Here is a 16,419-nt window from a genome sequence, read left to right as displayed (position 1 = left end):
CCTGAACATTGCTCTGCCTTATTTTGTTACATGAATTCTATCGGGGAGGCGCACCGTGCGTATGGAGGTTTAGCATGGCTGCGCTATGATGAGCAGTTTCGCCAACGAAAGGCTGGTCGCCAAGGGATTCGTTGGGATCACAAAGATATTAGTTTATGGATGCGTCTCATGACAGCGCCACGTGGGGTTAATCAGCCCTTTCAGGGCTATGTCGGCAGATCATCAGCAATCGGATTGTCGGCAGCAAACAGAAAAGGTTGCTGCTGGCAGTTCAATGATAGCCAGTGCAGATTCGGAAACACATGCAGGTACAAACATGAATGCAGCTTCTGTAGTGGAAACCATAGCCTATCAAAATGCTTTAAACGAAATAAAACCCCAACAGCAGAGATTAACCAAAAAGGGGGAAACCCCAATTAGACTCGGGGAGATGGTGGGCTATCTAAGCAGGTACCCAGATAGAAAAGCAGCACAATTGCTGGGGGAGGGTTTCTCAGAAGGTTTTAAGATCCCATCTACTTCAGGCCCATTAACCTGTTCTCGTAACCTTGCTTCAGCTTATACATATTCTCACATTGTCTCCACAAAACTAAACAAAGAAATTGACCTGGGCCGCATGGCAGGCCCATTCCCCAAAATGCCAATAGAAAACTTAAGGGTCTCTCCATTGGGGGTGGTCCCAAAGAAGGAACCCAATAAGTTTAGGCTGATCCATCATCTGTCCTTCCCTCATGGAAGCTCAGTTAATGATGGAATCGATCAGGAACTTTGCACAGTCTCGTATACTTCATTTGATACAGCGATTGCATGGGTACAGAAGTACGGCAGAGGAGCTTTAATGGCAAAAACAGACATTGAAGCTGCCTTTAGACTCTTACCAGTCCATCCAGAAAGCTTCCATCTCTTGGGTTGTCAGTGGCAGGTTTTATGTAGACTTGTGTTTACCGATGGGCTGCTCCATCTCATGCTCCTTGTTTGAATCATTTAGCACATTTTTGGAGTGGGTAGTAAAGAAGGAAGCCGGCGTGCGTTCTGTCCTGCATTATCTAGATGATTTCCTATGTATTGGTCCACCAAAGTCATTTGTTTGTGCTTCATTATTGGCAGCGATTCAGTCGGTTTTTAAGTGTTTTGGAGTACCGTTAGCATCAGATAAAACAGAAGGCCCGTCTACACTTATCAAGTTTTTAGGAATTTTGATTGACAGTGAAGCAATGGAGTGCAGATTACCGGATGACAAGGTCAGTGATCTGCTGGAGGCAGTCAGAGAAGCTAGATCTCACCGTAAGATCAGATTAAAGGATCTACAATCGCTGTTAGGGAAAATGAACTTTGCGTGTCGCATTATTCCAATGGGTAGAGTTTTTTGTAGGCGCCTAGCTGCAGCTACCTCAGGCATAACCTTTCCACATCACTTTGTGCGGCTGGCTAGAACATTAAAGGACGATCTGGCGGTATGGGAACAGTTCTTAATAGAGTTTAATGGGAGGTCATTGTGGATCAGACCACCGGTTTCAAATTTTGATCTAGACATCCACACTGATGCAGCGGGGTCAACTGGTTTTGGTGCATATTGTTCGGGACAGTGGTGTGCAGATAGGTGGCCAGAGAGTTGGAGAAACAATGGGTTAACACGAAACTTAGTACTCCTTGAATTGTTCCCCATAGTGGTTGCTTGTGAAATTTGGTACAATATTTTCCAAAACCGAAAAGTGAGATTTCATTGTGATAACTTGGGAGTTGTAGAAGTCATCAACAAACAATCAGCTTCTTCCCTGCCTGTTGTTACGTTGCTGCGTCATCTAGTGCTGCGCTGTTTAAAGTCAAATTGTCAGATTACAGCTGTGCATGTTCCCGGTGTTTGCAATTCTGTGGCTGATGCTCTGTCTCGTTTTCAGTGGGACAGATTCCGTTCGTTAGCCCCGATGGCAGAGGTACAAGGCAAGAAGTGTCCGGATTTTCTGTGGTCACTGCCAGTGACACCGCATACGCTCTGATAGAACGGTCTGTGGGTGTAAGCACATGGCAGAGGTACCAGTCAGCATGGAGGGAATGGGAAGACTTGTGTGCTCTAGTGGGACATGATGCCAGGTCACATGACAATGTTTCCTTGTTGTTATTTTACATTAGCAGGGCCTTTGTGGACGGTACTTCATTGTCCAGTATTGATAGTAAAATGTCTGGATTAGCTTTTTGGTTTAAGTTGCACGACTTCACTGATTACACAAAGCATTTTTTAGTTAAGCAGGCCCTAAAGGGTTACAGAAAAAGTTGTAAGAAGACCAGAGATAAACGGCGTCCGATTTCTTTCCAGTTATTGCAGCAGATACTGAGTGTACTAGGCCGAGTCTGTAGCAGTCCCTTTGAAGTGTTTCTCTTTAGTTGTGCATTCACACTGGCCTTTTTTGGCGCTTTTAGAATCAGCGAGTTGGTGGCGAGTAGCTCCACCAGAAGTGGGGGTCTACAAGACGAGGACGTGCATCAGTACACAGACAGATTAGAATGTTTTCTGGCAAAGTCAAAAACTGATCAACAGGGTAGAGGAAAATGGATCACATTGTTTCCTTTAAGCGGGTCCAGGGCCTGCCCGGTCATCTGTTTTAGAAACTATGTCTCAAGAAGGCCAAATATCCAAGGTTCATTACTAATTCATGAGGATTGTAAGTCATTGTCACAATTTCAATTCACAGCAGTTCTTAAAAAATGCCTGACAAAATTGGGAGAGTCTCCAAATGCATTCACTTCACACTCATTTAGGATAGGAGCAGCCACAGAAGCTGCTAGATGGGGCTTAGAGCCTGACATAGTTAAAAAAATCGGGAGATGGGAATCGAGCAGATTTAAGAGTTACATTCGATTACATTTATTATAAATGGCGTACATGTATATATATGTGTACATTGTGGTAATCTTATAGTAGTTGTGTCTTCATTTAGACAATTGTGTGATAATTGTGTTTTTGTTTTTTGTTTTAGCTGAACAGCAATGCCTGGTTTGGATCATGGGACATTCATTTGTTTTTTGGGGGGGCCTTACGTGCAGCAGTCAGGCCTAATGGCAAACAGTTGGGGTTGCCCAGTTCCTTGGCACGGGTGACATGGATAGGAAAGAGGGGAATGCAGTGGCATCAGCTGTTAAAAGAAATCCAGTATCATGTGGAGTTCTACCGCCCCCCGGACGTCTTACTTATCCATTTAGGTGGTAATGATTTAGCAATAAGAACATCAAGACATTTAGTTAGGAACATAAAGCTTGATATGTTGAATTTATGGAGGTCTTACCCAGAAACAGTGGTGGTCTGGTCGGATATAGTAGCTAGACAAATGTGGAGAACAGCGCGATCAGTGGCTCGCATCAATAATACAAGGATAAAGGTTAATAAAAAAATAACAAAATTTGTGTTGGAAAACGGAGGGGTGGCCATACGTCACCAGATGCTGGAAAATACAAAGGAACATTTTTGGAGAGATGATAAGGTACATCTTAATGACATTGGCATTGATATATGGATGTTGGGAATACAAGAAGGAGTAGAACGAGCCATTAAGTTGTGGAGGAACTCACTCTTGTAAGGTGTCACAAGAGCGAGTCTTGGCGGGATGTGGTTGTTTAAACCCCCTCTTTGTTGGTTGGAGAATTATGTTTTTAATGGGGTCCCTGGGCCAGAGCTCAGCGGACAGTGGAATATGGGTCCCTGGGGAGGAGCTCAGTGGACAGTGGAATAGATGGGTCCCTGGGGAGGAGCTCAGCGGACACAAGGAAAATGATCAAGGGGTATACCCAGATTCCCCCTTGAGCTAGGTGTACACGGCGGAGGGGGATATGGGGCTGGGATTTATAACAACCACATCTCTGGGCCGATAATCTTGTTTTTTCTTATTGATGTTTTTTCTTATTAAAATAAAGGGCTGCTGTGGCCAAAATTTTAATCCATGTCACGCAGTGTGTGGTGTCTTATTTATTAGATTACCAGGAGCGCAATTCACTAGTCCATCAGTCAAGCAGAGTGAAGGCAGATAGACGTAACGTACATGACTGAGGCAGTGATAGATCCAGGAAAGGGTTAAGGAGTAAGGGATGGGGGTTTTTACCTAAGGAATGTGGTGGTGGGCGAGCAGGAGGAGAGATGGGGGCAGGGGCCATATAAGAAATAGGTCCCATGTTAAGGTGTCATTCCTTTGTCCTGGACTTAAAGACTGAACAAGCAGTTGTAACCCAGACCACAGCATCATGGACATGAAATTGCTGGTATTGAAAGGAAACTTCAAGTCCCAGAGAGACAGGAGACTATGGGAGTACAAACTTATGATGACCTTTGACACATTCAGAGAAGGAATGAATGTGTCTCATGGATTCATGTCTTTTTACATCAGTTAAAAGATGTGCTCCTCTGACCATCCGAGCATGTCACAGCCCTGGACCAGACCCTTATCAAAGGACAATAAAACTTTCACACTGAACTGCAGCAGTATTTATGGCTAGAACAGCTTGTCCCCCTGCCATAGAGATAGTTCTGTTTCATATAACTTGTTTTTTTTTTTTTTTTTTTTTTTTTTACTGCACTATTCTAAGTCCTGTTGTGTATAAATACGTGACTCTTCAGATTTTGTGTTATACCATGCCTGATGAAGAGACCTGAGTAGTCTCGAAAGCTTGCAATTATTACCATCTTTTCAGTTAGCCATTAAAAGGTATCAACCACTGAGGACTCTCTGTTCTTTTAAACAATTTTTTTACCTCTACTGGCTAACACGGTACAAAGATATATTTTACTTGTATCAAAATGGAGGATACCAGAATGTACCGCATCTTTATGGAACTAAAGACACTTCTGAAGAAACGCGCACAACTGGACAGCGACATATTTTTCTTATCCAAATGCAAAAAGGAGAATCTGATCCCCAAAGGACTCTGGATTACAAACCCAATTCTACATACCTACAATACCCATTATGCACAAAACCTTTGTCACAGGACTTCTGAGAGACTAAGGAATCACCTTTTGCATGTCTTCTACAGCATCAAGAGTAAAATCCAGAGGGAATTTGAAACACAAAGGAAGACACTTCCAGAAAGCACAGAACAAGAAGTACAACAATACTACTACAGACTACGAACCCTTCTGATCCACAACAAGGAAAAGAAGCTACACAGACTGCGCCTCAATTCAGGACTTAATACAAACAGGTGGAGAACAAAGCCAAAACCTGACAACTTGGAAACCAAGTCCATTCAAGGCACAAAAGCATCTAACTGTGTTATCAATCTCTCGGATTACAAACCAAACAAAATGGAAGTTGCTGTGCTTTCTAGAGGACTCTCATTTTGTCCGACTAAAGCTCTAGACAAAATTGAACTCTGCAGCGACATGGAAGATTACTTCAGGAGACTACGTCTGAGGGAATATTTTAGCGATGCAGATGTTTCAGAATCCTCCCAGACTGAAGGAAGACGGATCTTGACAACCAGGAAAAGATCAGATTGGACACCTCCACCAGGACGCAACCCTCATCTGGATAACTATATAGACACTTTCAGACATTTGGTAAAATCCACTTTCCTAGACACACACAGGAGGCAACCATCCAACATCAGTGCCCAGGAGAGAAGGGCCATAAAATCTTTGAAAACCAACAAAGAAATCATCATTAAACCTGCAGACAAGGGGGGTGCAATAGTCATGATGAACAAATCAGACTACATGAAGGAAGCACACAGACAACTGATGGACACACGCTACTATAAGAAATTGGAGTCTGACCCTACACAGGACTATTACAAGGAACTTAACAAGTTGGCCTCTTGTCTGCCTGACATATCCATAAGAACTGATGAACTGATACCGGTGAGTCCAAGAATAGGCACATTCTACATGCTTCCCAAAATTCACAAATCTGGAAACCCAGGAAGACCCATCATTTCATGTGTGGGCACCCTCACTGAACAAGTCTCTGGATGGGTAGAGGGTATCCTTAAACCCTTGGTAAGGGATACAACCAGCTACATCCAGGACACTACTGACCTATTGAAAAAACTATCAGCAATAGGTCCTCTTCCAGAGGGAACCATCCTTGCCACCATGGATGTGGAATCCTTGTACTCGAATATTCCACACCAGGATGGATTAAATGCTTGCAAAATTTTCCTGGAAAATACAGGAACTGATGCCAATTCTGTGGTGAAGCTTACAAAATTTATCCTCACCCATAATTACTTTGAATTTGACAATGACATGTATCTACAGGAGACTGGGACTGCAATGGGAAGCAAAATGGCACCACAATATGCAAATCTTTTCATGGCCAAGCTTGAGAGTGACTTTTTATCCTCTTGTCCTATCAGGCCTCTGGCCTACTACCGTTACATTGATGATATTTTAATCATCTGGACAGAGTCTGAGGAGCAGCTGAAGACCTTCCATGAACAATTTAATCAGTTTCATCCCACCATCAACCTAACACTCAACTACTCCTGCACGGAAATCAACTTCTTGGACACCATCATTAAACTACGGAACAATGAAATACAGACATCCCTGTACAAGAAGCCAATTGACCGTCCAACATACCTGAAATGGGACAGTTTTCATCCAAAACACATAAAAAACTCTATTGTATACAGCCAGGCTATCAGGTACAATCGGATATGTTCCAACAGTACAGATAGAGACAATCACCTTGAGGGCCTCAGAAAAACCTTTTTGAATCAAGGCTACCACCCAAGAACAATTGAAAACCAGATTATAAGAGCCACCAGAATATCAAGAAACCATCTTCTACATTATAAAACCAAAGAAGAGAACAACCGGGTCCCTCTTGTAGTCACCTACAATCCACATCTGGAGGTGTTTAGAGGAGCTGCACGGAAACTACAACCATTACTGCAAAAAGATGCCCGGTTAAAATCTATTTTTCCAGACCCCCCACTTCTGTGTTTTAGACAGCCCCCAAATCTAAGAAGCATCATTGTCAGAAGCTCCCTGTCCTCTCCAACACCAACAGGAACATTTCCCTGCAACCAGAAAAAATGCAAGACCTGTCCATTAATATTGACAACGGACAAGATAAAGATTCCCAGATCACATCAGGACTACAAGATCCCAGGTACGTTCAGCTGCACCACAACCAATGTGGTGTACTTAATTATATGTACCAAATGTCCAACTGGGGGTCTGTATGTAGGGGAGACAGGACAACAGCTCAGGACAAGGATGAATTCTCACCGCCACACAATTAGAGAAAAAAGGATGGATCTACCTGTGGCCAAACATTTTTGTAACCCAGACCACAGCATCATGGACATGAAATTGCTGGTATTGAAAGGAAACTTCAAGTCCCAGAGAGACAGGAGACTATGGGAGTACAAACTTATGATGACCTTTGACACATTCAGAGAAGGAATGAATGTGTCTCATGGATTCATGTCTTTTTACATCAGTTAAAAGATGTGCTCCTCTGACCATCCGAGCATGTCACAGCCCTGGACCAGACCCTTATCAAAGGACAATAAAACTTTCACACTGAACTGCAGCAGTATTTATGGCTAGAACAGCTTGTCCCCCTGCCATAGAGATAGTTCTGTTTCATATAACTTGTTTTTTTTTTTTTTTTTTTTTTTTTTTACTGCACTATTCTAAGTCCTGTTGTGTATAAATACGTGACTCTTCAGATTTTGTGTTATACCATGCCTGATGAAGAGACCTGAGTAGTCTCGAAAGCTTGCAATTATTACCATCTTTTCAGTTAGCCATTAAAAGGTATCAACCACTGAGGACTCTCTGTTCTTTTAAACAATTTTTTTACCTCTACTGGCTAACACGGTACAAAGATATATTTTACTTGTAGTGTAACCCCCACAGGGCCGGCTCCAGGTTTTTGTGGGCCCTGGGCGGAAGAGTCCCGGTGGGCCCCATCCACACGCAGACACACACATACGTACACATACATATACATATTTAAAGACAAACTCACAAAAATACGTATAGAACTGACATATCTATACAGTCATATACACTGACATACATAGATACACATCATACATGCATACAGACACACACAACACAACTCTGCTAGATACATACATACAGACACACACAGCTCTGCTGGATACATACACACATAGCTCTGCTACATACATACACACATAGCTCTGCTACATACATACACACATAGCTCTGCTACATACACTCATAGCTCTGCTACATACACACACAGCTCTGCTGGATACATACACACATAGCTCTGCTACATACATACACACATAGCTCTGCTACATACACACACAGCTCTGCTGGATACATACACACATAGCTCTGCTACATACATACACAGCTCTGCTGGATACATACACACATAGCTCTGCTACATACATACACACATAGCTCTGCTACATACATACACACATAGCTCTGCTACATACATAGCTCTGCTACATACATAGCTCTGCTACATACATACATATAGCTCTGCTACATACATACACACATAGCTCTGCTACATACACACACAGCTCTGCTGGATACATACACACATAGCTCTGCTACATACATACACAGCTCTGCTGGATACATACACACATAGCTCTGCTACATACATACACACATAGCTCTGCTACATACATACACACATAGCTCTGCTACATACATAGCTCTGCTACATACATAGCTCTGCTACATACATACATATAGCTCTGCTACATACATACATGAATCTGCTACATACATACACACATAGCTCTGCTACATACATACACACATAGCTCTGCTACATACATACACACATAGCTCTGCTACATACATACACACATAGCTCTGCTACATACATACATGAATCTGCTACATACATACACACATAGCTCTGCTACATACATACACACATAGCTCTGCTGCATACATACACACATAGCTCTGCTACACACATACATACACATAGCTCTGCTACATACATACATGAATCTGCTACATACATACACACATAGCTCTGCTACATACATACACACATAGCTCTGCTACATACATACACACACACATAGCTCTGCTACATACATAGCTCTGCTACATACATACATGAATCTGCTACATACATACACACATAGCTCTGCTACATACATACACAGCTCTGCTACATACATACACACATAGCTCTGCTACATACATACACAGCTCTGCTACATACATACACACATAGCTCTGCTACATACATACATGAATCTGCTACATACATACATAGCTCTGCTACATACATACATGAATCTGCTACATACATACACATATAGCTCTGCTACATACATACAGACATAGCTCTGCTACATACATACACACATAGCTCTGCTACATACATACAGACACACACGTAGCTCTGTGGGGCCCACACACACAGCTCCAGGGGCCAGCACATACAGCACCGGGGGGCAGGGCATACACCTAAGGGGGGAGAAGCCCATACAGCTCCCCAGGGCCCATAAATCGGGGGCGGGGAGGGCACATACCTCTCAGGTCACGGTGGAGAGGGGGCCCACACAGCGCCGGAGAGGGGGCCCACACAGCGCCGGAGAGGGGGCCCACACAGCGCCGGAGAGGGGGCCCACACAGCGCCGGAGAGGGGGCCCACACAGCGCCGGAGAGGGGGCCCACACAGCGCCGGAGAGAAGAGCTGTGCTGGGGGTCGCTGGCTGGCACTGCAACTCCTTCATCTGTGGGACTGAGCAGGCCGGTCGGTAGCTCCGCCCACAGATGAAGTTCAAACCAGGAAGTCTGCGCGCCTTAAAGGGACGGCGCTGCAGATTCCTGCCGAGGACTGCGGAACTCGGCCCGGGGGCAGCAGAACTAAGGCGAGGGGGCCCCGGCCAAGGGGCACCAGAACTGACGAGGCCGAGTGGGCCCCCCCGGCTCTCCAGGGCCCCGGCATTTGCCCAGGTATGCCGCGTGCTGACGCCGGCCCTGAACCCCCACATTCCTTATGAAAGCCTCCACAGCATCACCCCCTGCTCCGTGTAACCCCCCCATAAGCGCCCTTTCTTATTGAAGCCTCCACAGCACGGTGCTGCAGCCTCAGTACATGCCCTGTGACATATACACGAGCTGCAGCCCCCCGCACTGACAGGAGACGCTGCTCTGTGCCCCCAAAATCCAGTCTGACACCTCCGCGTTAGGTAGAGTCTAGATCCCAGTGGCCAAGGACCTCTGCTGACGTCACACCCATGTGACCGGCCTCTTGTGTGGGAGGAGCCTGTAGTTCCCGGCAGTCAGTGCACAGTTTAACTTTGCCGTTCAAGTAGCAGGATGTTTCCCCTCTTCCCTGTTTCTGCTGTTTCCAGCCCTGGGTGTGATATAACAGGAGGTAATATCTGATGGAGCTTATCATGTATGAGCCTCAGGGGCAAATAAAAAGGGATTGTAGGTCACCGTCTCTGGGTGCAATAGTGTGCAGCAGTAGGTGTGATGCTCTGACCGTGGGAAGAGAGGGTGTGATGCTCTGCCTGTGGGAAGGGGGAGAGAGAGGGTGCGATGCTCTGCCTGTGGGAAGGGGGGGGAGAGGGTGTGATGCTCTGCCTGTGGGAAGGGGAAGAGAGAGGGTGCGATGCTCTGCCTGTGGGAAGGGGGAGAGAGAGGGTGCGATGCTCTGCCTGTGGGAAGGGGGAGAGAGAGGGTGCGATGCTCTGCCTGTGGGAAGGGGGAGAGAGAGGGTGCGATGCTCTGCCTGTGGGAAGGGGGAGAGAGAGGGTGCGATGCTCTGCCTGTGGGAAGGGGGAGAGAGAGGGTGCGATGCTCTGCCTGTGGGAAGGGGGAGAGAGAGGGTGCGATGCTCTGCCTGTGGGAAGGGGGAGAGAGAGAGAGGGTGCGATGCTCTGCCTGTGGGAAGGGGGAGAGAGAGGGTGCGATGCTCTGCCTGGGGGAAGGGGGAGAGAGAGGGTGCGATGCTCTGCCTGTGGGAAGGGGGAGAGAGAGGGTGCGATGCTCTGCCTGGGGGAAGGGGGAGAGAGAGAGAGGGTGCGATGCTCTGCCTGCGGGAAGGGGGAGAGAGAGAGAGGGTTCGATGCTCTGCCTGTGGGAAGGGGGAGAGAGAGGGTGCGATGCTCTGCCTGTGGGAAGGGGGAGAGAGAGGGTGTGATGCTCTGCCTGCGGGAAGGGGGAGAGAGAGAGAGGGTGCGATGCTCTGCCTGCGGGAAGGGGGAGAGAGAGAGAGGGTGCGATGCTCTGCCTGCGGGAAGGGGGAGAGAGAGAGAGGGTGCGATGCTCTGCCTGCGGGAAGGGGGAGAGAGAGAGAGGGTGCGATGCTCTGCCTGCGGGAAGGGGGAGAGAGAGAGAGGGTGCGATGCTCTGCCTGCGGGAAGGGGGAGAGAGAGAGAGGGTGCGATGCTCTGCCTGTGGGAATTGGGAGAGAGAGGGTGCGATGCTCTGCCTGTGGGAATTGGGAGAGAGAGGGTGCGATGCTCTGCTTGTGGGAAGGGGGGGAGAGAGAGGGTGCGATGCTCTGCCTGTGGGAAGGGGGGGGAGAGGGTGCGATGCTCTGCCTGTGGGAAGGGGGGGAGAGAGAGGGTGCGATGCTCTGCCTGTGGGAAGGGGGGGGGAGAGAGAGGGTGCGATGCTCTGCCTGTGGGAAGGGGGGGCGAGAGAGGGTGCGATGCTCTGCCTGGGGGAAGGGGGGAGAGAGAGGGTGCGATGCTCTGCCTGTGGGAAGGGGGGGAGAGAGAGGGTGCGATGCTCTGCCTGTGGGAAGGGGGGGAGAGAGAGGGTGCAATGCTCTGCCTGTGGGAAGGGGGGGAGAGAGAGGGTGCGATGCTCTGCCTGGGGGAAGGGAGAGAGAGGGTGCGATGCTCTGCCTGGGGGAAGGGGGAGAGAGAGGGTGCGATGCTCTGCCTGGGGGAAGGGGGGGAGAGGGAGAGAGAGGGTGCGATGCTCTGCCTGGGGGAAGGGGGGGAGAGGGAGAGAGAGGGTTCGATGCTCTGCCTGGGGGAAGGGGGGGAGAGGGAGAGAGAGGGTGCGATGCTCTGCCTGGGGGAAGGGGGGGAGAGGGAGAGAGAGGGTGCGATGCTCTGCCTGGGGGAAGGGGGGGGAGAGGGAGAGAGAGGGTGCGATGCTCTGCCTGGGGGAAGGGGGGAGAGAGGGAGAGAGAGGGTGCGATGCTCTGCCTGGGGGAAGGGGGGGAGAGAGAGAGGGTGCGATGCTCTGCCTGGGGGAAGGGGGGGAGAGAGAGAGGGTGCGATGCTCTGCTTGGGGGAAGGGGGGGAGAGAGAGAGGGTGCGATGCTCTGCTTGGGGGAAGGGGGGGAGAGAGAGAGGGTGCGATGCTCTGCCTGGGGGAAGGGGGGGAGAGGGAGAGAGAGGGTGCGATGCTCTGCCTGGGGGAAGGGGGGGAGAGGGAGAGAGAGGGTGCGATGCTCTGCCTGGGGGAAGGGGGGGAGAGGGAGAGAGAGGGTGCGATGCTCTGCCTGGGGGAAGGGGGGGAGAGGGAGAGAGAGGGTGCGATGCTCTGCCTGGGGGAAGGGGGGGAGAGGGAGAGAGAGGGTGCGATGCTCTGCCTGGGGGAAGGGGGGGAGAGGGAGAGAGAGGGTGCGATGCTCTGCCTGGGGGAAGGGGGGGAGAGGGAGAGAGAGGGTGCGATGCTCTGCCTGGGGGGAGAGGGAGAGAGAGGGTGCGATGCTCTGCCTGGGGGGAGAGGGAGAGAGAGGGTGCGATGCTCTGCCTGGGGGGAGAGGGAGAGAGAGGGTGCGATGCTCTGCCTGGGGGGAGAGGGAGAGAGAGGGTGCGATGCTCTGCCTGGGGGAAGGGGGGGAGAGGGAGAGAGAGGGTGCGATGCTCTGCCTGGGGGGAGAGAGAGGGTGCGATGCTCTGCCTGGGGGAAGGGGGGGAGAGAGGGTGCGATGCTCTGCCTGGGGGAAGGGGTGGGAGAGAGAGAGGGTGCGATGCTCTGCCTGGGGGAAGGGGTGGGAGAGAGAGAGGGTGCGATGCTCTGCCTGGGGGAAGGGGGGGGGGGGAGAGGGTGCGATGCTCTGCCTGGGGGAAGGGGGGGAGAGGGAGGGTGCGATGCTCTGCCTGGGGGAAGAGAGGGAGAGGGAGGGTGCGATGCTCTGCCTGTGGGAAGGGGGGGATAGGGAGAGAGAGGGGGCGATGCTCTGCCTGTGGGAAGAGGAGGAGAGAGAGAGGGTGCGATGCTCTGCCTGGGGGAAGGGGGGGAGAGAGAGAGGGTGCGATGCTCTGCCTGGGGGAAGGGGGGGGTGAATGCAATGCTCTGTCTGTGGGGGAGTCGCAGAGCAGCACCCGGTGTCCCTTTCCTCTTTTCCCATTAGAGGCATGGAGCGGGGGGGATAGATCCAGGAGGAGGGGATTGGAGCAGTTGCTGTATATAAGGGAAGCCATTGGATATTAAAGCTGGAGCCAGAGATCACAAAGGGCTGAATTCCACAATGATCTGTGACTGATACTGATGGGTTTATTAGCAGGTGATTATCAGCGCATTCATTATACACAGTTTATGGGAATTTGTGGCATTATTATTATTATTATTACTAATTATTGGTCATTTTTCTTTATAGAGTTCGGGGCAATGTCGGCTCCACAGAGAATTCTTCCTCATCCACTGAATATGAACGTTTCATCTATTGGAGAGAATCCCACAAGTGACATAAGAGGATATCTCTGTGTATACATTCTCTGCACTGTGTATTATATGGGGTGTACTTATATATTCTCTGTGCTGTGTATTATATGGGGTGTACTTATATATTCTCTGTGCTGTGTATTATATGGGGTGTACTTATATAATGTTTGTATTGATGCTTCTCTGTGTATATTCTCTGTACTGTGTATTATATGGGGTGTACTTATATATTCTCTGTGCTGTCTATTATATGGGGTGTACTTATATAATGTTTGTATTGATGCTTCTTGTAATCTTCTATCATGGTAAGTTGTCATTTGCTCGTGTCTTGGTGATCTGATGATTCAGTGACGGTGTTTGTTCCCCCCTCAGAGGTTGTGTGGGTTTTATAAGTGGCCGCATTCACTTTGATATTGTCATGTAAGAGCAGTCATCTGTGTGAGATGCGGTGATGGACAGGGTGTCCTTTTTTTCCCCACTGTCTTTAATAAAGTTTCTTTTATTTAAACTGTTTCTGGATTTCCTCTCTTCTATGGGGTCTCATAGATGCTACCATCACTAATTTAGGACTTAGTGGCAGCTATGGGCTGCTATTAACTCCTTATTACCCCGATTACCATCACACCAGGGCAATCAAGATGATCCAGGTAAAGTGCTGGGATTGTCACATCTAATGGATGCAGCAATCCGGGAGGCTGCAGGCTGATATTTTTAGGCTGGGGGGGCAGGCTAATAACCATAGGCATCCCCAGTCTGAGAATACCAGCCACCAGTTGTGAGGCTTTATCTTGGCTGGGTATCAAAATTGAGGGGACTGCACGCTGTTATTTTACTGTACAATATAGACCCATCGGCGGCTGTGATTGGTTGCAGTCAGACAGCTGTCAGTCAGTGTGGGGGTGCATCTGACTGCAACCAATCACAGCCACCAGTGGGCAGGGGAATCCGTGAATATGTATGAGCCTAATGAGCGGCTCAGGAAGAAGAATGAGAGGCCGCAGGAGCAGTGTGACAGCCGCGCCGGTGATCGGTGAGTATGAAGTGCTTGCTCCTACTGCTTTGTGCCGGATTCTGGTCCCCATAGACTTTTTATGGGGACCAGCATCTGACCAGACACCGGGGATCGATCCCCCGCTGACCTGGAGCCAGCGGGGGATTGATCTGCCAGTCCTCCAAAACACAGAAAGAAGTGACATGCTGCTGCTTTTTCCTTCCACAAAAACTGCAAGGAACAAAGAAGCGACGTGTGCACAGCCTGTCTGAGTTCTCATAGACTTTGCTGGGGAAGACAATGCATGCAGTTTTGGGCAACAAACCACCAAAAAACGTGGCAAAATACGCAGCGTGCGCACAGGGCCTAAAGATGGGATTGCTGTTCGTTAACTTCCCAGACCTGTGACAGTGGCCGGTGTGTAATGTGTGGCAGATGGACAGGAGGTGTGAGAATGGCCTCTACCGCACCACATCCTTAGCTCTTCATTGTATTACCTGGCCGGTGTGTAATGTGTGGCAGACTGACAGGAGGTGTGAGAACAGCCTCTACCGCACCACAGCCTTAGCTCTTCATTATATTACCTGGCCGGAGTGTAATGTGTGGCAGATGGACAGGAGGTATGAGAACGGCCTCTACCGCACCACATCCTCAGCTCTTCATTATATTACCTGGCCGGTGTGTAATGTGTGGCAGATGGACAGGAGGTATGAGAACGGCCTCTGACCGCACCACAGCCTTAGCTCTTCATTGTATTACCTGGCCGGTGTGTAATGTGTGGTAGATGGACAGGAGGTATGAGAACAGCCTCTACCGCACCACATCCTTAGCTCTTCATTATATTACCTGGCCGGTGTGTAATGTGTGGCAGATGGACAGGAGGTATGAGAACGGCCTCTGACCGCACCACAGCCTTAGCTCTTCATTGTATTACCTGGCCGGTGTGTAATGTGTGGCAGATGGACAGGAGGTGTGAGAACAGCCTCTGACCGCACCACATCCTTAGCTCTTCATTGTATTACCTGGCCGGTGTGTAATGTGTGGTAGATGGACAGGAGGTATGAGAACAGCCTCTACCGCACCACAACCATAGCTCTTCATTATATTACCTGGCCGGTGTGTAATGTGTGGTAGATGGACAGGAGGTGTGAGAACAGCCTCTGACCGCACCACATCCTTAGCTCTTCATTATATTACCTGGCCGGTGTGTAATGTGTGGCAGACGGACAGGAGGTGTGAGAACGGCCTCTGACCGCACCACAGCCTTAGCTCTTCATTATATTACCTGGCCGGTGTGTAATGTGTGGCAGACGGACAGGAGGTGTGAGAACAGCTTCTGACCGCACCACATCCTTAGCTCTTCATTGTATTACCTGGCCGGTGTGTAATGTGTGGCAGACGGACAGGAGGTGTGAGAACGGCCTCTGACCGCACCACAGCCTTAGCTCTTCATTATATTACCTGGCCGGTGTGTAATGTGTGGCAGATGGACAGGAGGTATGAGAACGGCCTCTACCGCACCACAGCCTTAGCTCTTCATTGTATTACCTGGCCGGTGTGCAATGTGTGGCAGATGGACAGGAGGTATGAGAACGGCCTCTGACCGCACCACATCCTTAGCTCTTCATTGTATTACCTGGCCGGTGTGTAATGTGTGGCAGATGGACAGGAGGTAAGAGAACGGCCTCTACCGCACCACATCCTTAGCTCCTCATTATATTACCTGGCCGGTGTGTAATGTGTGGCAGATGGACAGGAGGTATGAGAACGGCCTCTGACCGCACCACATCCTTAGCTCTTCATTGTATTACCTGGCCGGTGTGTAATGTGT

General features: G+C 49.1%; 1 protein-coding gene across 7 annotated transcripts in view; it reads left to right on the top strand.

The window, feature by feature from the left end:
• LOC142245319 (DNA repair endonuclease XPF-like) overlaps positions 1–16,419 on the top strand; it is a 115,093-nt gene that overhangs the window by 62,371 nt on the left and 36,303 nt on the right. For 4 of the 7 annotated variants that reach the window (XM_075317945.1, XM_075317944.1, XM_075317942.1 and 1 more), the window contains one exon: positions 13,533–14,073. The exons of 1 other annotated variant lie outside the window; for it this stretch is intronic. In XM_075317945.1, the coding sequence (XP_075174060.1) occupies positions 13,533–13,906 (374 nt within the window). In that variant the 3' untranslated portion in view covers positions 13,907–14,073. Of the gene's footprint in view, positions 1–13,532; positions 14,074–16,419 lie in introns of those variants that run through there. 2 more of the 7 variants (XM_075317943.1, XM_075317946.1) reach the window with 2 other exon arrangements.

This window comes from Anomaloglossus baeobatrachus, chromosome 7, assembly GCF_048569485.1.
Source record: "Anomaloglossus baeobatrachus isolate aAnoBae1 chromosome 7, aAnoBae1.hap1, whole genome shotgun sequence".
NCBI lineage: Eukaryota > Metazoa > Chordata > Amphibia > Anura > Aromobatidae > Anomaloglossus > Anomaloglossus baeobatrachus.
This window is presented reverse-complemented; position numbering and strand designations above follow the sequence as displayed.